This window comes from Columba livia, chromosome 11, assembly GCF_036013475.1.
Source record: "Columba livia isolate bColLiv1 breed racing homer chromosome 11, bColLiv1.pat.W.v2, whole genome shotgun sequence".
Taxonomy (NCBI): Eukaryota; Metazoa; Chordata; class Aves; order Columbiformes; family Columbidae; genus Columba; species Columba livia.
In genome coordinates, this window is record NC_088612.1 from 18247136 (window position 1) to 18269285 (window position 22150).

The 22150-nt window shown below is 39.3% G+C and overlaps 1 protein-coding gene across 2 annotated transcripts in view; it reads left to right on the plus strand.

Annotated features, from left to right (window-relative positions):
- PEAK1 (pseudopodium enriched atypical kinase 1) overlaps positions 1–21365 on the plus strand; it is a 34404-nt gene extending 13039 nt beyond the window's left edge. For both annotated transcript variants that reach the window (XM_021285584.2, XM_065076199.1), the window contains 3 exons: positions 5–201; positions 5147–5895; positions 14004–21365. In XM_021285584.2, coding sequence (XP_021141259.2) covers positions 5–201; positions 5147–5895; positions 14004–15161 — 2104 coding nt within the window. In that variant the 3' untranslated portion in view covers positions 15162–21365. The remainder of the gene's footprint in view (positions 1–4; positions 202–5146; positions 5896–14003) is intronic.
- Positions 21366–22150: the final 785 nt, after the last annotated feature.

Sequence of the window (22150 nt, forward strand, 5' to 3'; positions counted from 1 at the left end):
TCAGTCAAGTGCCCGATGATACGACACTGGAGGATTTGTCCCCTCGTGTTCCCAGAGCCGTGTTTGTGAAGCAGGACAATGGCGGCAGCGCCTCCGTCATACCTGTGTCCTCTGGCCGGCTCCCGCAAGGGGAGGAAGAAAAGGAAGAAGCTTCAGTTTCTCCAGACTTAAATGCTTGCAGTGCTACATACAGCAATTTAGGTAAGTGTGTTCTCGTAGAAGAAAGTTTAAATTAGATCAGATTTTGGATCTTTCCAGGCCATGAAGAGCCTGGTCTTCTGAACAGCTCAATATACGTTTATAAGGTTAATTTTTAAAGACAAACTTTTAAATACAGATCTGTAGAGAATAAAATTATGTTGTCTCATTTTAAGATACACAATCTAGAAAGTGAAGATTCAACAAACTCAAAAGATTAATTTCCTATTATTATAATCTTTTAATTGCCCTTAATGATAAAAATCTCAAACACTTTTAAAAGACACGTTGTTTAATCCATTTGGAGGGATTTTTATCAAAGAAGTTTAAAATACAGAGCAAGTTACGTGGTTTTTTTAGAAACAATAAGTAGATTTCACTATTTTTCCAAACTTCAAGAAAAGATAGGATTTTTTTTTCTTTTAGAGCATCAATAACTGCTAAGATATTTGTCATCATCTTTTGTGAATGCCCTTCTTATCCTAGGCTGAGAGTTTACTTTTGCTGCTTCAGGAAAGATCACTTCCACCCATCCTCATTTTTGTCAGTGTTGTTCCTGTGTGTGAATGCTTCTTCGTAAAACCAAATGAAACTGAACCCCTCTGCAGTTTAGGCAAAATGTTCTCCTCATCCTCGGGTCACTTTCAGACTTGCTGTCACCAAAGTAAATTTTAGGTATGAAAGAGTTAAACTAACTTTTAGGCTTGACTTGGTCTGTCTTGGCAAGCTTGCTGCTTGTTGTTAAGAGCAATGCTACCCTAAATGGCACTGAGTTCTCTGGCTGCCATTCAAACTTTTATCTGGTTTATTCGAGCAACCTCTCTTTCTAATTCAGTTAGCTATCAAGAGATTACTAGGCAGGGCATATGGAATAATTCTGACTTGTTTTCACATCTTGCATCACCTGAGCACCAAAATCACAGATTTTGTAGAATGAACAAATACTGGTGTGTATAACCGAAAGAAAGGATAATAGGAGAACTAATTATGTTACATCATTTTTGATGTCACTTCAACTGCATTTGTATCTACAGTTACCTTTCAGCATAATGCACAGTTTTCTCTTTTAAAATACTAATCTAATACATATTCTGTTTTTTTAATTGAAAAGCAGATAATATGATGTCCTTACTTTGATAAATGTCTAGTCTTCAATTGTGGTATGTCACGTGGAATTTTATGAACAGAAATAATGGCAAGTCAAGGCAGTAGTTTTATCAGGTACTACCCTCAAATATATTTGGTTTTGGCCTTCCCCTGCTCCTGCAGGAGTTGTCCCATCATCACTTTACAGTCCTGCTCACAAAAACTGCAAGTGTGCCAGCAAGTATTTATCAGGAACCAAACTGCAGATGCAAAATTTGAGAATAGCTCATGTATAAAACACGGGTTGTATTTGGTAGTTCATCTAACATGTAAAATCATACATCTAGGAATTAAAAAACAAACAAACAGAACAACAACAACAAAAACACCACAACCAACCAACCAACAAAAAACACAGGCATGCCTTACAAGATAAAAGATTCCTCTCTGAGAATCAGATACAACATAAAAGACTTGGGGCTTTTAGGAAACATGAGGTCGCACTGTGATGACAGGATAAAAGAGCCCAGGGTGTTCCTGGGTGTATTTACAGGAGGAAACTTCAGCAGGAGTAGAGAGGTGGTGTATATCTCTTTTTTACCCTGTAACTGCCATGGCCGTAGTCAGGCCTAGTATTGTGTCTGTTCCTCCTTTTCATTTGCCCCTCAAGAGTGTAGCTCAGGCTAAGCCTTGTAATGTTGGAGTCTATGCTGTAGGTAAGGAAATGATGGGTTTTAAGCATGCAAGGGGAGGAGGAGATGATAGACAAGAAAAAGAAGCAAATGCTCTGCCAGTACTTGTGTGCAAAAGAATATTCTTGTGCCTTTGACGAGGACAAAATTTAAAACAACCTTTTCTTGGTAGACCACACATTTTTAAAAAATGTGAGCCGTGCAGTATTACCACATGCTGGGGGCAAGCGGAGCTGGAAAGACTGGCCCAATGGGCATGGAAGAGATGTACGCTGTTAAGAACTCAGCATAAAAAACAGTCCAGATATGAAGCTTTTCAAACACGTAATACAGATGGATAGATTTCCAGATGGAAAATTTGTTCTTGTGGGGAAAACCTACACTGTAACATGGCATGTTTTACAAACTCCTTTTCCTCAGCTGAGAATACTTGAAAATGGAACCACATAATGGCTTGTACATGCAGTTTTTTGGATCCTGCCACCCCCACCAGACATCTGCAAAGACAACTCTGGTTATGAAAACCTTCTTCAATTATGTTTTGATGTCCCAGTTCCAATAGCTATGCAAAAGCAACAGGTAGCAAAAGTCACTGGTTGCAGTTGCACCACTCTTCTTTTGGAGGTCAAGGCCATTAAAGCAGACAGAAGAGAATCATGAAGAAATTCTGTTAGAACTCTTACCTTTCTTGGAGAGGGCTTCTGCTGCTACTGCCTGATATGTGCATCTTGTTCTCATTTCTTTTCTTGCTGTTTGCTTCTAGCATCTGTGCAGTCGTTGGATTAGCAAGTCACACGAGAAAGGCATATTAGGAAACTGCCTCCTGAAATAGTAGCCTTTCTCAGAACCCCAGCAGTTAGCCTACTTTAGCACAGTGGGGAAGAGGGGAAGATTGAGAAAACAGGCAAGTGATCTTCAGCATGGAATATTGCAGGGGGAGTAGTACACAGGTCACAGATTTAGTAAGAGTAAGCAATTGTGAAAGAATACATGTTTGGATGAGTAAGAAAATTGGATACAAAGTAGAAATGAACTTGTCTCAGGATTATGCCAAAGGCTGTGGTATCTGATGTGTGTGTGTAGCACACAGACGTCAGTTCTGCTGTTCACTCTAAATCATGCCCCTCTTCATGTCTGCAAAAGGTACATGACAGCGTTACTGTACTGCTCACCTGGCACCAGTGTTACACACTGCAGCACAGCCAATGGTGAGAGGAAGGGCTGCTGCTGCAGAGCACGCTCACTGCAGCACTGAGATCAGAAAGGAGCAGTGGAAGGTCCCCAAGTGTTGATTTTTTTTTTTTTTTTTTTAAGCAACCTTGACAATGATTTGAGAGAGAGATGCGGGGATTCTCCAATATTTCTAGCCTTTGAACATTTTTATTTTGTGGTAATTAAAAAGCAATGACCTAGGGCCTATGCAATCTTCCCTGATGATCAGGCATGTACAAAGCTAATAGAATTTCCTGCTCAAAAGTCAGGTTTTTTAACATTGGAATATCCAGGCTTATCACAAAATCCATAAGGCTCTTCTGAGTGTTTCTTGGGCTTAAACAAAAGAGAGAGACATAACTTTCATTTGTGATGTCATCTCCTTGGAATGATTGAAAAGAGAATGCTGGTTAAGAATTCAAGAGCCAAGGCTTTTGTGTTTGTGGATACATCTGAAAATACAGTCCTCTCTTGTCTTCTGAAATTAGGAAGTCCTTTTCAGCATTCTAACACAGTGTTCCAGGCTTTTGTGCATCCTGGCCAAGAGGATCTTTGATTCTGTAGTATTCATAAAAACTGTAACAACATATCTTAAAGTGTAAAGGAAGCTATCTTTTTTTTTCTTTTCATAGACTGTGGTGTCATTTATTTTTATGGACCAAAGTGATTTAATTAAAATTCTGAGATCTCCCAGTTTGGTTGAGCATTCCAGTTTGGTCCACTCTTTACAAAGATTCAGCACATATTATAAACAGTCAAATAGTTGTAGTGTCTTTCTGCTTGCTGTTCCCTTATTAGAAAAGATGCTCAACTGCAATTACAGAAAGCATCCATTTCATGTCTGCTGTGTTGCGACTGTAAAAATTGGCTTCTTACCTTACCATGACAGTCAATGAACCTCACAGGAGTAGTAGAAAACTTATAAAATAATTCCTCTGAAATAGCAGTTGATTTTTAGGAGTGGTAAAATCTTGTTTTGATATGAGTAACAACTGTTTAATTCTCCCAGTGCAGCAAGTTGGTCATTTGTATTATGTGTTTATTTTTTATTATTCTCTCTAACATTATTGTCATTGATTTATTCTTCATTTCCAAGGACTCTGGCAGTTATAAAACATAATTGTCTTCTCTAAAAACCATCCAAAACACATGATGGGAAGTTTATCTTCCATAGAAGCACACCAATGTTTGAAACAAGTCTGGCAGTGGAAGTCTCATGCTTTCATGTATGCAACCTGCCATTTGGAATCTCTTGACTGAATCTAGGTCAGGTTATCTATGACCGTAATATTGCCAGCAAAGGCACCCATGGCAAGGAAGAGGAATGTATTAGAGAAAGCTGCGGTCAGGGTGTGGGGAGGCGGGTTTTAAATTGTAGGCTAAAAAATATTTTTAAAATATTTTTGGTTTTGTAATCTTAAATTATGGTCCTCCTGTATGAGTTTACATCAAATAAGATCACCTCACCTGCCAGAGAAGTGCACCTCTCCAGTAGTACACAAAGGCACTTCGCAGCATCCACCCATTTGAAGAGGAAGGAAGGAATAATATTACAGTGAACTGACTGCAGAAGGAATTATGGGAAACTGGGTATAGTTACTGAAACTGGAATTTGGCCAGAGTGCAAAAATTGACATTTGATTTTTGCTTCCACTTTCTGTCATTAATCCCGTGTGATGTAAAAAGGCGGCATTGCTCGCACTAAGACTGATTTTAATATATAGGCCATGGTCAAATAAAGTCTGGCTATATGTGACAATATATACATTATGCTGATTTGGTCACTTTACCTTCTCATTAGTTCATCTTTTCAGGTATGTATTTAGGTGTTCTTCAAGTATTCAAAGGGTTCTAGTCAGCTTATTTTTTTGGCCTTAAACTTCTTTGCAGAATGCAAATATGAGCAGCAGACACAAAGTACTTCAATCTTCTATTGCTGTTATCTTTTTATTACACAGGACAATCCAGAGCAGCCATGATACCTCCCAAACAGCCCAGGCAACCGAAGGGAGCTTTGGATGATGCCATTGCCTTTGGAGGACTAGTAGACCAGGAGACAATGAACAACTTACAGCCAACACCACCTCCACTGCCAAAGAAAACAATTTTGAGAGCTAACACAGAGCCGACTGCCAGAGATCTCCAGAAGCAGGCCCTGGAGAACAACCTGTGCATTGTGGCCAATCCCACCTATGACATTGACACCCACTGGGAAGCCAGCAGCGCCTGCTCTTCGGTCAGCCTGGAGCTTAAGATCCTGGACAATGAGTCAGGAGATTCCTTGGACAGGCCTATAGAAAAACTAAGGGCAACCACCTCAGCAACTAACAGTGTTTCCAGCCTAACCACTATCAGTATTAAGGACCGGTGTTCCAATAGCATGGAGTCTCTAACAGGGAGACGCATCTCACAAACTAAGCAGGGCAAAGGTGTCCAGAAGCCACAAAGGCAAGCACTTTATCGAGGAATTGAAAACCGGGAAGAGGTGGTAGGTAAAATCCGAAGCCTTCACGCTGATTCACTGAAGAAGCTGGCACTTAAATGTGAAGACTTGTTCATGGCCGGACAAAAAGACCAGTTGCGATTTGGGGTGGACAGCTGGTCAGATTTCAGGCTGACGAGTGACAAGCCATGCTGCGAGGCCGGTGATGCAGTTTACTACCCAGCTTCTTATGCAAAAGATCCACTCAACAATTATGCAGTCAAGGTAAGAGGGGCTTGAAAAACCATAACCCTAGACATCAGTGGCAAAGTGTAACAACCACCGTAACCTGCAACACACCCAGTAATAACAGGTCCTACAAATACACGTGTTGCAGCAGCACTGTGTGAAAAGTAAGATTCCTGAGATACAGGCTCTTCCTTCTCTCAAGAACTATTTGTGGCATTGGTATCTGCTGTTTAAGTTTTGTCTGTTTTCATTGCAGATCCAAAATTATCAAAATGGAATCAACACAACTCAGTCTTTACCACGGCCATTGTGTAATGAAATATTGACAAAAAAAAGCTGTATTATTTTAACATGTCAGCAGTTTTTTGGAAACTTGCAATAACAATCTGTCATTTCATCTGCATGCAGATGATACTAAATCATCATTCTTAGTTAAGAAAGACTTCAAATTTTCCATGGTCAGAGCCATGCAATTTTAGATGTGAATTCTAGTCTAATATATCTTTAAGTTCCTGTACAAGGTCTCTTATTTTCACCAGTGTTCATTAGCAGCCTTTCAAAAGCTCTGTTAGTGTTGCCTTACAAGCCACTTGTATATAGGTAATTCTTTCTGAGCACTGTATCTCTAAAGTTCTCAGTGCTCATCTGATAGGATGATAGTGAGAAAGGCAGCTGAGACTCGGAGCTTTGTCAGGCTTCCTGTGCGACCTTGAGCAAATCATTGAACTTCTGACTCCTTCTTGTTGAAACTGAGATAAAACATGGATTACCCAACACAGGTGTGTGAGGCATAATCGATTATTCCTCATAGAGCATGTTGATGTTCTCAGAAGGGTGGTGCTTTACCGGAACAAAATGTTTTTACCACTCCTGCATGATTGTTTACAAGAAAGATGTAAAAAAAATAAAAGGTAAGATTACTGCAACTAATAATGTTCTTCTTAAACTTGAAAAGGCATCTTTTTTAAGACAGATTTGTGGGCATAACCATTTGTATTTCTTTAGTTTCCAAGGGCCTCTTGAAAATACTCTCCCTCTCACTTAGTGAGGGAGATACTCTCACTACGCGTTCTCTGATTTCTTTGTAAGCCAAGCAGGACCAGCATATGGGACCACTACTGTCTTTTCATTTTCTCTTTCACATATCTGAAGTGTGATGTGTTCAGCCAAATTGGGTTCTCTTCAGTTGCTGAATCCAAGATATGGTCTTCTGTTATTTTTGATCAAGTCTTAGAAATACACTTGTATTGTTGTGGCTCTATATGCACTAGTGTATACATCTTTGGACAGTGTAAATTTGTGTAGCTCTTTTGAGTTTTGTAGAAGTACCCAAGCAACACCGGCTAACAACTCAGACACTTCTTAAGTTCTGTCATTTTAATGTTAGATTGGAGAAAAAAATGTGACAATGGAATTTTAAATTATTGTTCTCTTTGTAGAAAACAAGAGATGCAGCCCCAAAAGGTTCTGAGTCTTAATGCCTAAGTAAAAGAAAAAAAAAAAAAAAGTTTCAATATTTTATCTCCAAAAGTAGAATTACAAAAGCACTTTTAAAAATTAAGCTTTAGCCATTTGACAGCTGCTGAAGTACATTTAGAAGAATGAAGGTTTTGTGCAGATGAATGTACCAGTGCACCTTTACATTCTGGTGGTATCACCAGCACAAGGTGCTCTAATAAATTTGTTGGAGAACAAGCAAAACTTGTTCTGTTGGTATGGATGGTTGAGGAAATATTGTTTATATGGGTATGTTGTTTCAAAGCATTGTATTATGCTTTTTGCTTCACTCTCACCTAATCTGCTGGTAAACATCCTGTGCAAAAAAGCTGCAGGAAGCCATGCGGAAATTATTTTGACTGAAACTTTTAAAATAAAAATAGTAAATAAGTCACAATCAGAAAATGAATTTTCCAAATGGAAAAAAAAAAAAAAAAAAAAAAATAGAAGTTCCCTTACAAGAAAGTTCTAGACGCTAAGGTATTAGACGCTAAGGTATTTTTCCTTCACTAAGTGAAGTACCATCTTCTAAGTAGTTGGTAGATCTGGGACAATATGGATAAACATTCCTCTGAAACCACAGTCTTATCAGTAATTCCAAACATGTAGTGGAAAGGTTACACTAAAGTAAAAGCAGCAGAGAGCACCAGCTATTTGTACAACGTGAATGGGATGAGTTTGACTTTTAGTATCCTCACACAGACTAAGGCAGGGATGTGACACGGATCTTTAAAAACAAAGTTACTCAGAGTAATAGTTAGACAAGATTAATTACTGTTAGTGATACGGAAGAAACTGCTTCCACTTTCAGTATTAAACTTGCAAGGAAATTACTGTATGATATCATAGACACATATGGAAATCATGATTCAGAGTCCAGAGGAACAACGCAGACATAAAACACCAGCAGAGTCATGGCCTGAAGTACGAGTGTTCTGGCCCGCAGGCACGTGTTGCAATGCAGTCTCAGGCAGGATAACAGGAATTGCAAAGGTGCAAACAGCTCAAAGGAGCAGTTTAAGATTTATTGCTTTATTTGCTACAGAGCAGCAGGAGCTCTTCTGGCAGCAAAACCTTAGGATTTCTGCTAAGGTTCCTGTCCCAAGCATTAATATAAAACAGAGCAATGCAGAAGTAAATAGTATTGGGCTGAATTTGGCTGACAGTTTCCTAGTTGCAGCTGACAATTTTTTTCTAGTGATGTTTAGTTTGTCACAGTGTGCTAAGCTGGTTTTTTGGTAATTCAGTTTCATATTGGAGTTTCTTGGCAAGAAGTGTTGTTAAAGGTCATCCCAGAACTTCACGCTTCAGATCAAAATAAAGCTGTGTGCGTTAAACTTTTAGGCCATTCCAAGTTCAGTCACAGCAGCATAGAATTCTGTATTTTGGCACATCGTTAAGAAGCCAAAGCTCTATATTCTAAGGCCAGATCAAGAAAATGAGGTCAATCAGAGATCAAACTGGCCTACTTGGAAAACAAGGTTGTGCCAAGAACAAGCTATCAATTTGGGATTAGCAAGCTTTCATTCTGCACAGAATTTCATTTGCAGTTGTCCCTCTGTGCAATACAACAAAGTAGCACAGATGGTGCAGTCTTTGTGATCTTCTGTGTTTCTCATTTTCAGCACTTGTAAATTCATTTCCCACAATATTCATCTTACTTTAAGTTCACTGACGCCCTGTAAAATGCATAGGACAGAGTGGAAATGAGATTCCCTGCTGGTAAAGTGGAAGTCAGCTGATGGCACAGTAGGCTACTGGACTCATAAAGGAAAAATAAAAGCTAATGCAGAACAGTTTTTAGCAGCTCTGAAACATCTTGGTTTTTAGGGATGTGGATGGGGCAGAGAAGAGAAGAGAAAATTGAAATGGCAGGATATAAAGAAACCTGTCCTGTCCCTATAAATGTGATGGAAGTTTAGTTAATATGCATGCACTAAAGATACATTATGATAGTGCTTTCTGGCAAAAAGGAAAATGAAACTTTCTATTGCTTCATACTCGTATCTCTCCTTTTTTTCTTGCTTTCTCCCATCATATGGATGGGCTTTTTACCAACATTGCTTCATCTTCTGAACAAACAGCTCTTTATCAGCTTTAGAAAGGCTTTCCGAGCCCTTATCAACACCTTTCTTTCAGCTATTATCACATACCATATCTTCATAGCTCAGCCCATTGTATTTCATTAAAGCAAATGGACTGATAGATCCTACTTTCTGTTGGTGTTTTTGTCAACATATTTTCACCTTTTTCTTTCCCCCAAAAATACCAATTCAACATACTATGTATGTAAAAGGCAACAGGATTTCCATCTAAAGAAGTAGATGACTGTAACAGACAAAAGCTTTTAAAATAATGCAGAAAACCTGGGCCCTATATTTACTCGCAATTTTGACAAAGAATTAACTGTCACAAACAGAAAAGAAGCTCTGAATCCTTTAGCAATGCATCACAAGCAGTCTAAAACACACTGCCTAAATCTTTTCAAATCTAAATGTAGACTTGGATTGTATAACTTCCTATAACTCAAATCATTTTGGAAATTTTAAATCTTGGTTATTGACATAATAGTTTTAGGTGACAGTGGAGTTATTCCAATATAAAATGCTAGGGTGAGCATCATTACCCATTAATTCAATGTTCTGTTGCAAAATGGTAATTAGAGTTCTGAGTAGATGCAGCAACTCAGAAAATGATAAAATAGTACAGGAAGTTTGTCAGTAAATAAAATTTACATTCTGTAAACTGTCTTTGAACAGATCGATAAGAAAATTTAGTTTGTCTCTACTGCTTTCAGTACATTTTCCCCATTCTAATAAGATATCGGTAAATTGGAATCTGAACTCTGCAATATAAAACCCCAGGACTTATCTGGGCTCATGCAGCTGTATTTCACAGCCGAGTTCGGGGGAGCAGCCAGACGCTTACAGGAACATCAGATTACTGCAGCTCTGTCCTTTAGAAACTGCTCTATGAATTCAGACATGTGTCCGACTTGTCATCACACTCCCAGGTTTTGGGTGCTGTTTCAAGACAGCCTAGCTTTCCATTCCCCTTCTCAATTACTAAGTAGCTAGTGTGTAAATGGTAGTGTTTGTGCAGTCAGCAATTTCATCGGCGTTAACCCAGCTGCCTCTTCCACTTCTCACTTCATGCTGTTTGTAAACAAAACGCAAGAAGCAGAAGATACATCTCTAATCAGATCTCATCTCACTTGTCTTTGTAGATATTGTATGCGTGTTCACGTACCCATATGCTTCCCTGTGTTAAACAAGAGAAGTAAAAGTGTCAAAAAGCCACCACTATTGGGCATTTGTGGGATTAGAAAATATTGGTGTTTTCTTTGTTGGTTATCTCTAACAGCAGAGGAAGGAGGGTAAAAACTGGTTTGATGAACTCAGTCATTTTAGTATTGATTTTAATCATATTATTTATTCTTTAATCTCCCTTTTGTTGATATAAAGGGAGGAATCTGAAACAAAAACTTGCATGACATTGGGGAAAGTTTGGCTCTCCTGTGGATTCAGACTTCGGAGGGGGCGCTGCTCTGAAGGTTTTCATGAACCACAGTAACAATGAAGTTAATAACGTGACTTGTTCACCTTAGGAAGTGTTACAAAGATTATTATATTTAAAGCTCTGTTCTGCTTGGTGCTGGGGAGGTCTCAACTGGAATACTGCATTCCTTATCGGGTTCCACTCTTCAGAGAAATGTAATAAATGGGGAGAATACAGAAAAGAGCAACAAGACTCAGAGGGTTAGGAATAAAGGTAGGAGGAATGAGGGCTGGTTATTTAAAAAAAAAAAGAAATGAAGAGGGGAGAAGTTATATTTTCTCAAGTGTAAAGTTAAAATATTAAGGGACGCGAATCAAGATTTTTTTTTTTTAATATCATCTAGGGGAAGGGTTATCAGTTTAATTTGAAGACAAAGAGATTTAGGATTGGATAGCAGGGAGAAAGAGAAAGGAGAAGATAAAGACAACTCTCTTTTGGAGTGTTTTTAGTAGGTTGGAAAGGCATTTCTTAGGAATGATTTAGCTGGCAACATACGATCACATTTGCCTTTCAGGCCAATTCTGCTGGCTCAGAGGAAGAGGGAATGGGTGCAAAGGCCCTAACAGCTGAATCCCTCTTGGTGCCCCTGTGCACGGCCAGTCATCTCTAAATTGGAAGGAAGCATTACCACATCTACAGAGGCCTGTGAAAGTACACTTCTGTACTGTGGCAATTCTAGGATTGGCAGTATTTTCTAAAGCGAGTGAACTAGGCATGATTTTGAGAGGTGCAAAGCCTATCTCCTGTTATTTTAACTGAAATTCCAGTAATAAATTTGAGAGCCCTTTTCTGAAATAAGTAGGAAGAAGAGGCTGCCTAGGACTAAAATCAGAAATAAGTCTCAATTCCTTTGCTTTTCCTTTTCTATAGGTGAGGAGAAATCCTTTTCATAAACTTTTTTCAAGGCTTTGTATTCACCAAATTGAGAAGTTCTAATTGGTTTAAGAGCAAATAGTCTGGATTATACATTTCTAATAGAATATAATTTTTAGCTGGCAGGTGGCATTAGATATCCTCTGTGGGTAACATGAAATATAGTACAACAGCTAAAGGAAAGTACTTTTTTTGCACTTATCAGTAAGTAAGCTTGACCTTATAAACTAATTCTGAAAGAGTTTAATTTTATTTTGGATTAGGTCAGTTAAGTATTTTTGAAAACTAAAGTCTGGATTATGACACACTGAACCTTTTCTGCAGCTGGAATTGATTATCCCCATGGCTGGCCAGACAAGAAAAAAGCCACAGACTCAAAGGGCACAGAAGACAAAACTATTCTCTTTTTCCTTAATGCTGTTCTCCCAATCAGATTTGATACACACTGGTAGTCTATACACCATCGTCCTATTTCTGTCTTCTGTGCAGTATTAAGTCTTCAATGTATCTGAGGGCTTCAGTCTCCAAGACAGTCAGCTGGCATTTTCCTTTCATACATATTCAAAGGTTAATGCTGTATTTTTGCTGTATTCTTAAAAACTTTTGTAACCCTTGAGAGAAGGGGGTGGACACTTTCCACTGATAACTCACTTCACCTCTAACAGTATAAAACACATTTGAAAATTTAAATTGGCAAGAGGCACTGTGCAAAGAGGGTAACTATCAACATTTCCAGATGATTACTTTCCTCTCTTAAATAAAATTGACTAGAAAACACATTTTTCACATTTGTCTTGTTTGTGCATGGCACTTATAAACAGGCAGTTTAAGCTGTAGTGTGCATAATACATAGGAAAATGTGAATGCTTGTGAAGTATGGAAATATGCACAGTATAAAAGACAGGAGGAAAATCAAAACACTGTGCTTTTCTGATCACCAAGCATAAAAGGCTAAATCTCCCATTAAACTATTTCTTTCTTAATCACATAAGCACATAAAAGATGAAAAGTAAGTTTATAACTTACCTTACATAAGTTTCTGAGAAGGGGAAAAAGCAAGAAATGAGAAGTCACCTTATGCTTATATTTAGTATGAGATCTGAGCTCCTTGGTTGGTGTGACTGTGTAGAACTAGTGCTGACTCTTACTAACCTTAGTTATCTGGCTTTCATTTGCTTTCAGAGATGAGCTATGGGAAGCTGTAACTTCATCTGAAAAGAGATGTCTTCTATTTTCTCTTCCTCTGAGATTTGCAGTTAAGACCTGTTGGTGCATTATCATACAATCAATATATGCCTGAGAACAGAGGCCCTGATAGAGGTTGTCCAGTGGCTGTTGTAAGGGGGTTAGAGCTGCCATTTGTTATGGCAGTGTGAGCAATTAATAAGGATAATTATTATGGTGATAATGTACATATCAACAAGGTTTTTCTGGACAGAAATTAAGTACAGCTATATATGGCAAAATAAAAACACATACTTAGGATCTTGACAAATTACTGAAAGCAATCAAGGTACCACGTTCTAATGAGTTTCCATTCATCACCTGAGCCACATCAAGTGTGCTTGCCAACAGCCCCTGCCATGCACACACCCCCCCCTCACTGCAGATATGATGTCTTAGCTTGACACAGCTGCGGCAAAGAGATTTCAGTTTCCAGTTACAGTAGGCAAAGAGTGTGCATGCAGCCCCTTAAGTCAGCTGATGGGTGGTAATGTGTTACGCCATGCTCAGTCCTGTGCAATCATTTGATCATGTCCTCGAATATTCTATGCATGTTTCTTTGTATCTCCTGTTGCTATTGATTATTTTTATCTTGCTCAAGCTTCACAAAAAGCTGAGAGAAGGAACACAAAATAAAATTATATGGATAAGCAAGTAACTGTAAAGTAAGCTTCACTGTGAATTTACCATATATCGGCTGCTATTCTGACTAAAAGCACAACCTGCCTGAACTATATTTTCCATTGAATAACATATGCACAGGGAGGGTTGCCCACAGATATTGGTCTGCAGTTTCTTACTATTCAATGGAATCTGTTTGTGTGCATTAAATTAGTCTGCCAAGGTCAGTTTAGTGAAAAAAAAATCAGTGCTCATGTTTAGGGCTGGATTGTGGATACCCATCAAAAAGGTATCTATTAAAAAAAAAAAAACCTTATATAGAATTTACAAATTTAAGAGTTATGTCTGTTCTGTTTATTTTCTTCCCCCAGATTTGTAAGAGCAAAGCTAAGGAATCCCAGCAGTATTATCACAGCCTATCTATCCGGCAGAGTCTGGCTATCAACTTCAACATCCAGCAGGACTGTGGCCACTTCCTTGCTGAAGTTCCAGTTCGTCTCCTTCCGTGGGAGAATGCTGATGCACCAGAGGTGGAAGAAGAAGAGCAGGAAGAAGAGGACCAAGAGATAGAGCAAAAGAACAGGGACACTCCTTCCAGTACAGAGGCTTCACAGAAAGACAGCTCAAGCAACCAGGGGACCATCAGCAAGCCACGCAGCCGTGTTGTGGTCATCACCCGGGAAGTCCCATACTTAACGGTGGCTGACTTTGTGCGAGAATCTGCGCCCCGCCATGCAAAAAGCCCAGATTTATATGAGAGGCAGGTATGTCTGCTCCTTTTACAGCTGTGTTTGGGCCTGGAGCACCTGAAACCCTATCATATCACACATTGTGATCTGCGGTTAGAGAACCTGCTGCTGGTTCATTCCAGACCTGGAGGCAGCCCTCTGAGCTCGGAGTCCATGGAGCCCAGCCCCAACACTGCTTGCCCAGCCAGATTAATAGTGAGCAATTTCTCCCAGGCCAAGCAAAAGAGTCATATGGTAGATCCTGAGGTCCTACGGGATCAGTCACGCCTGGCTCCAGAAATCATCACCGCAACGCAGTACAAGAAGTGTGATGAGTTCCAGACTGGCATCCTCATCTATGAAATGCTGCACTTACCCAATCCCTTTGATGAAAATCCAGAGCTGAAGGAGAAGGAGTATACTCGTGCTGATCTTCCCAAGATCCCTTGCCGTTCACTCTATTCTCAAGGGCTTCAGCAACTTGCCAGCTGCCTGCTGAATCCCAACCCTTCAGAGAGGATCCTGATATCAGAAGCCAAGGGAATCCTTCAGTGTTTGCTTTGGGGTCCACGTGAGGACTTGTTCCATGCTCTGAGTACATCTTCCAACCCTGCCCGGAAAGATGCTGTACTTCAGAACTGGCTGGATATCAAAAGGACGCTGCTGATGATCAAGTTTGCAGAGAAGTCCTTGGACAGGGACTGTGGAATTATTCTGGAAGACTGGCTTTGTTGTCAGTATCTGGCTTTTGCCACTATAGACTCACTCCATCGCATTGTGAGAATCATGCAGCAGCACTAGCTTGTAGAGCCTGTTGCTTTTCATGAAGCACCCCCCACCTCCACCCCCTCACTCCAGCCTGCCCTAGGGCTCACGCTTTGGACAAGTGGTTAAAGAAAGCCTAGATAGCAAAGCCAGCAACTCTGAGCAAACAGGTTCTAATTGGAGAAATTGCATCCTTTACTCAATACGACAGAAACTTTACTTTTTTGCCAGGCCTGTTAGGGATTAATTATATGTACATGACTGCATTTGGAACAGACAGTATGTAACAATTAATATCTGGCTGAAAAGGAGAGCAAACTTTGATACCACTATTTCTACCACTGCAGTAAACAAATTGCCCTCCTCTTCTGGGTAGCCTCTGTCATTTCCATATGTAGCACTGGTTAGTGAATAGCAGTGACCATAAGCAGAAATGGATTAGTTGTAAATGTGAGAGGAACGATCCACCATGCCACTCATTTGCTTCTATTCTACATACCACACAAATTTTTCTCTCAGCTTAGTCGGTCCCCCACAAGTGGGCTGGACTCCTTTCCTTTGGTCTCAACCAGATTCTGGTGTTTCTCTTACACTTTACACCTTCCCCCACCCAGAGATGGTTATCATGCCGACTGTGTCAGTGGGCAGTAAGCATCTTCCCTCCTGCTCTCCCTCTTGACTCACCACCTACCCATATCCTTTCTAACCACGGATCTGTGATTTCAACAGTGCTGCCTTAACCAGACCATTACCCCTAGCTTAAGACCTCTGCATTAAAAAGCAGAATATGCACACTTTGTCTATCCCATTTCCTACATGACATTCACCAGTCTGGACTATTGATGTACTGTAGCTATAACCACATTTATACAAGAACAATACAACACACAGTGGTCAATTGAAATTCCCCTTCCATTGCAGAAGGCATGAAAGCCTGACTTGAAATGGATAGGACACATATAACCTTCTCTGACAATCGCTGCTATGAATCAGGAATGAAAATAACAGCCACCTCTTCTGTTTTATCTTGGTTTGCTCTTGTCACTTGTACCATATTGCAAAGTGGGACTGAAATTGGCTCTGCTGGTACGTTGGCAGGAGATAGAAATGTTTAGAGCTTGTCTGTGTGTAGCTAACGGGCCACATGGAAACATTTTCACTGCACACACAGCTCTCTGAAGGGTAAAAACAAGGGGGCAAAAACACTTGTTTCATTATTGAGGGAGCCGTTAAATTTGGCAGCCACAACTAACAGTATCATGATCCAGTTTTCCAACAGTGGTGTTTGGTGGCCTGTCTCTCGCCTGTTGTAACTAGTGTTTTCTAATGTTGCTATAGACAACACCCTAAAAATGGAATGTTGTCAAAATAGCTCAAAGAACATTGCAGACAGAGTTTTGGACGAGAGCAGGAATTAGTGAGGATTAAAGAGAGACGGAATTTTTTTAAAACTCAACCTGAAGGAGCTTTTCCTCTTTGTGAGGCCGCTGCTGACTTCCTTCCCTGACCTGACGGCCGTTTCCCATGGAACCTCTGCAGCTGTACAGATGGTATCTTTGCTCAGTATTGCTAGACTCAGAATTGTGTCCTGAATCACTTCGAAGAACTGATCTGGATGCAGGGGAAAAAAGGGATACTGAATATTCTGACTGGGTGATGGAAAGCAGACAGCCCTAGTTATGAGCCTGTGCTTCTCTCCTATGGATCTATGTGCAATTCTTGTATGTATTTTTTTAAAGCTGTACATTACAGTGTTCACTTTACACACCAGCCTTTACCTAATGCTAGATCTGCAGCCCCTTCCTTTACTTTCCTGGCACATAAATGCACAGATATCAATGTGTTCTTTTTATGGATTGATGTTTCATTTTAATTGTTAAAACTGTGAGGAATCAATTCACTTCAGCCTTGAAACAAATAGCCACTTTATACAGCATATGCATGCTTGGACCAGATGCATGGAAACTGAACAAACAGTCCTGCAGGCTTAAAGTCAGCAAAACTAGCTCTGGATCCACACTGTACATTTGGAGGGGTTGAAATGTCGATATTATTCTTTTCTGACATCTATCACAGCTAAGCTGAGTAGTGGAAGCCTACATCGATTGTGCTGTAGTATATAGACTGTCGTCGTGACCTTTCTACAGCTTTTTTTTTCTGAAACTTCTGATTATTATTCTTTTGTTTGATTCACCTGTATCAGTGAAGGATCAGGCAACGATGAGGATAATATATTTTAATGTGATATATTTTTTTCTTTCTCTCTTTGGTAAAAAGGTTAGGATGGCAGCATTGATGCAGAAAAAGAAGACTGTGTTGAAAGCCCAAGTGCAATGTATGTAGTTGAGGTACTTCCACAATATCAGGAAAGAAGGTTTCTACACTAGTGCTGAGCAGCTCATAGAAGGACCTTTACTAAGCATCACACATCTTCAGTGCAGCCCTGCTTTATCTGGACACAGGAGGGCAATGCTCTCATAGCTTAAATACACCGAGCGTGGCAAGTCACTCGCATGCTATCTGCTAGTAGTCACAATGTATTGAGCTATGAGCTTCTTGTTCTCCATAGTTTGGTTTTGTGTTTATTTCGTAGTGCGTATGTGCACATAACTTCTCACCTAATTCAGATAGGCTGTACAAGCAATTCTTGAACCACTTGCCGTTGCAGTGGGCTCATTCCTTGAAGCCGGTAGGTGTTTCCGTGTTTACGGACACATGTTCTCAGTGTCACTTTCACGTTGACACGCACATGCAAAGTTGAATTTTGAATGTTTTACAACCATACGTATTTAATGCAGCTGGTCCGAAGCCTTTGTATCTCTAGCTATCTAATTTCAGTTTGTATCTTTTATGATGAACCAATATTCATTTTAGCTCTGCAATATAATCAAGCATGGATAGATGTTCACCAGTCTCTTTCTTGTGCAGCACTGGGTAAACTTTAGCAATTTGTAATGCTGTGTGTTATTTTTTTCTTAAAAAAAGAGAGAATGGTCAAAGTGGTCAAACACAATCTGGCCCGAGCTATTCCTCGGGGAGCTCGAGGCTGACTTTGCAGATATGCCCGTAACTGATGATTGTAACTGCATTTGTGGTGGTTCTCCATCCTGGCAACAGATTGTGCCACATGAATATCTGAGAATGTATGCATTAAACTGATTGTAAACAAATCCTAAGAATGCTACAGCATAATTGCTAAGCAAAAGGAAAAAAACCCGCTCTGTTTGTAACTGGGATCCTGTGTAAGACAGGAACAAAACCCCTGGCTGTGCATGTTATAACTTACTTGAATATATGCACAGATCTTGAATTTTTTTTTAGCAATGTCGCACTTTCAGTTGAGCTCAAGAAATAGGAAGAGCTGCAAATCTAAGGTAACAGTATTGACTGTAAATATATATTTTTATATTAATAAAAGCTGTAATTCAAATATTTTTAACATGAACTCTAAAGATTTTTCCAGTGGAAACTAATTTCTGGAAAAATCAAATGCTTGTTTGAAGAAATATGATGAGTGGTTTCTGATACCATTAGAGCCATTAAAAACCTCTCTGCTGTTACAGAGAGAGCACAGTGATTGGATTCACAATGTTTAGTGCCTTGTCAAAAAAAGTATCTGGTCAGTTGGTGGAAATCCTATTTTCATAATAGCCCTAGAAATAAAGTTGCTTGCATTAAGATGCAGAAGAGTTTACAAAATTAATTGCTGTACTTTGTATGAGACCGAGTTGATTTGATTTGGGAGTTTATGTGAACAAGTTCCTTTAAGTTGCTTGTAGTACAGCATAAACCTTGAAGTAACAAAATTCTTGGCTTTCAAATTTGGGATCTACACAGGGAGAATAATAGTGGATAACAAGCCAATTGGTCTAGACTGACCACAGCATGGACAGAAGCCTATTGCTTTGACAATCTACTGCAGACACCCAGCTTCTCGGAGATGAGGAATCCCATTAGTCTAGAAGTGCTGAAGGTAAGATGTGCTGCTTCTGCTGTATGTAGGTAAGGGATGTGCTGCACACCATACTCCATGGTGTGAAATACAAACCACTGTTAAAACAGGACTTCTAAAAAAAACTACTCCTGAGACGTTATGGAAAATGGTTTTGTTTTCTAGTTCTTAAGTGCAAATTACTTATTCACTAATTATCTTTCAAGCCTCAGATCTGAGCCAGTCAATATGCATAACCAGGTGAATATAAAGAGGATATACTAGTCAAAACTTGCCTACAAATTTTCAGGAATGAGGGAATCTAGAATTTTATTCTGGAGCCTCTGGAATGTCCAAATATGGAAGCCTGGCCTCACTTCAATATTCAGACATGATGAAATCAAAAGCTCAAGCTAGGATATCATGTTGCTGGCTCCCAGACAAGAATGCATGTAGCATTTACAGCAATGTTCCACCTTAGATCTTTCATGTTCCACACATCCCAGGAGCATCCACAAGGTATGAATTAATCATCTTGACATTTTTACACAGGAGAATTCCTACATAATAGAGAGAAAAATAGATTATTTAAATAAATCACGTGCATTAGGGTTCAGCTACTTGGAGGATTTATTCACACTGTTGGTCCGTAACTTTATCATGCAAAAATAAAAGTTGCTGCTGAAAATAATGTATATTTCTCAGTTCTTGTGCTGAGATGGCCCATCTGAATGATTTTGTTTGTTTGTAATAGCAATTACAATCATATATAATTAGAAATGAAATAGTCCCATCTTTATTTAAATCCACTGTAACTTTTCTGAGGGATACAATGGAAACTGAATCAGACATTTTAATGCACCTTCCTTTACCCAAATAGGAATTAAGCTGCTTCTCTGTAGAAACAGTACATGACTATTATTCCCTGTATGACTGGGCCATCTATTTTACTCTGATTTTGCAGAGGTAGCATTGGTTCTGCTAAATCTCCTGTAAAACCTATAGCACCATCAGAGCCCTTCAGGCCATGCAGACAGAGATGTGATGATGATTTAGTTATGCAGTAAGACAATATCAAAGTAGTGCAGAAGAGAATTTTAAATACTATTATAAAAATACACCTGTGGAAATATTCGATAAACAACTATCTGGATTCCAAACACTTCAAGACAGAAATAAATAAAAAATACTATTCAAAAGGAATGGTGGGGACAAATTTCTTTAGGGCACCCTCAGCTCCAAAAGGAGAAGTCTTTCCCTCTGCTGTGTTGCAGAGAATTTCTAGTAGACAGGTGTATGGATTTTATTATTCACCTGGATGCAGTATTAGAAGGACGGTGATTTTGAATAGACATAGAATGTACTTTCAGTAATTTCCTGTAAGTCTCCGTGCATTGGTGCTCCACTCAGCATTTAGTTGGAAACCACAGAACGCTTGCAGACCGAACAGAGTTGCCAGTGAGAAATGAAATACTCAACTTACCTGGACATTTACCACTCTAGAGAATTTGAGAATTTGGTTTGTACTTCAGACTATAAAGATTTATTTTTTTTTCCATAAATCCAAGGGGAAGATTTCAGGGATTTAGAAGAGGTTGGAACTTTTTTTTTATATGGAGGAAATATTTGTTCTCATATATATATTTATATATATGCATACATATATATATGAGTGCGTGTGGCATGTTTTAATATATATGTATGTATATGAATTTTTGTATCCCAAAGTATTCTTTGCCCCTTTTTTTGCTTGAAAATATATATATTATATATTGTATATATAATATATATTTAAGAGTGTGTAAATTTTAATGTAGCCATTTCATAAATAACAGCTCTTCAAAAAGACTCAAAAAGCTTCTGTTTCTTTGTCCTTTGGCTTGTTGGTATTAGAAGGTATTGCAGTTGAAATTGTTGGGTTTTTTTCTTTTAAAACTTAATTATGCTGAGCATTTAAGAATGTGTTCTTGTTTTTAATAAAAGGAGGAAATTTATTTTTAAATTAGGGAGTCCAAAATTGATGGACTTTTATAAATGGGATTTCTTTAAATCCCTTGAATAAGGGATTTTTTATGATTATTATTTCAACTCCATTCTTGTGGGTAATTTGTATTTGGAATTCCTGGTTGCATTGCTTTATCTGGTGCTCATATTGGTATTTACACGTTTTTATATAAATAAGTATACAAACTTCAAGCCTTTGTGATCAGGGGCAGTTACACTCTGGTTTGCTGTGGTACTTTGCTGTGTACTCTGTGGCATTCATGTTACTGTGTAAATAAACTAGGTTTATTACACTTAAAATCAAACTTGCAGTTGTCTCATTTTTCTCTCTTCCTAGGCAAGAGGACAAAATGCATATTTCTGAGGATAATGCACATGGCAAGTCCAGCAAAAGCTTTTGCTACAAGAATAGCTGGCTGGTTTGCAGCAGCAGGCAGCGTGCGAGCATTGCAGACAGCAACTGGATAGGCTGATGAGACTGTGCAGTCACCTCCAGCCATGTCACCACAGTGGCCGGGCATCCCAGACACAGGAATTGCCAGTGCTTGGGACACTGTGCCACCTGCCACCTCTGGTGTGTTCCCCAGCAGTGTCACCGCAGCTAGCACCGTTTCAGCTCCAGCTGGACAAGTGGCAGCAGCAGACGAAAAATCAACAGCAGCTGCTGTTGATTGAACCAGTGTCTTGTAAGGCCTTCTTGGAGCGAGGTGACTTGACACATTAGTGAAAATGGAGACAGCCACATGTCCACACTGTCACTAAAGGAGCTGAGCCAAAGTTAGCAATTTCTCTAGTGTGGATAGGGCTTAAATGACCTGCTGTGAAGGAATAAAATGACTCTTAAGTCAAATTTTTATATGCTGTGACAAAGCAGGATGCCTCTAAGGCAGTCGTCCACAGTGGAATTAATTTTGTGTCTGATCCGTTACCTTGAAGCATACAGCCTGATGGAGGGTCGGTGAAAAACAGATGGGATAATATGCATCTTCCATGATCATGCAGACACACTTCAGTGGCGGTGAGATCAAACAGCTCAATTTTGTACCCAGATTTAATAAGCAGCAATTGGTGGCTGCAGATGCTGATTTAT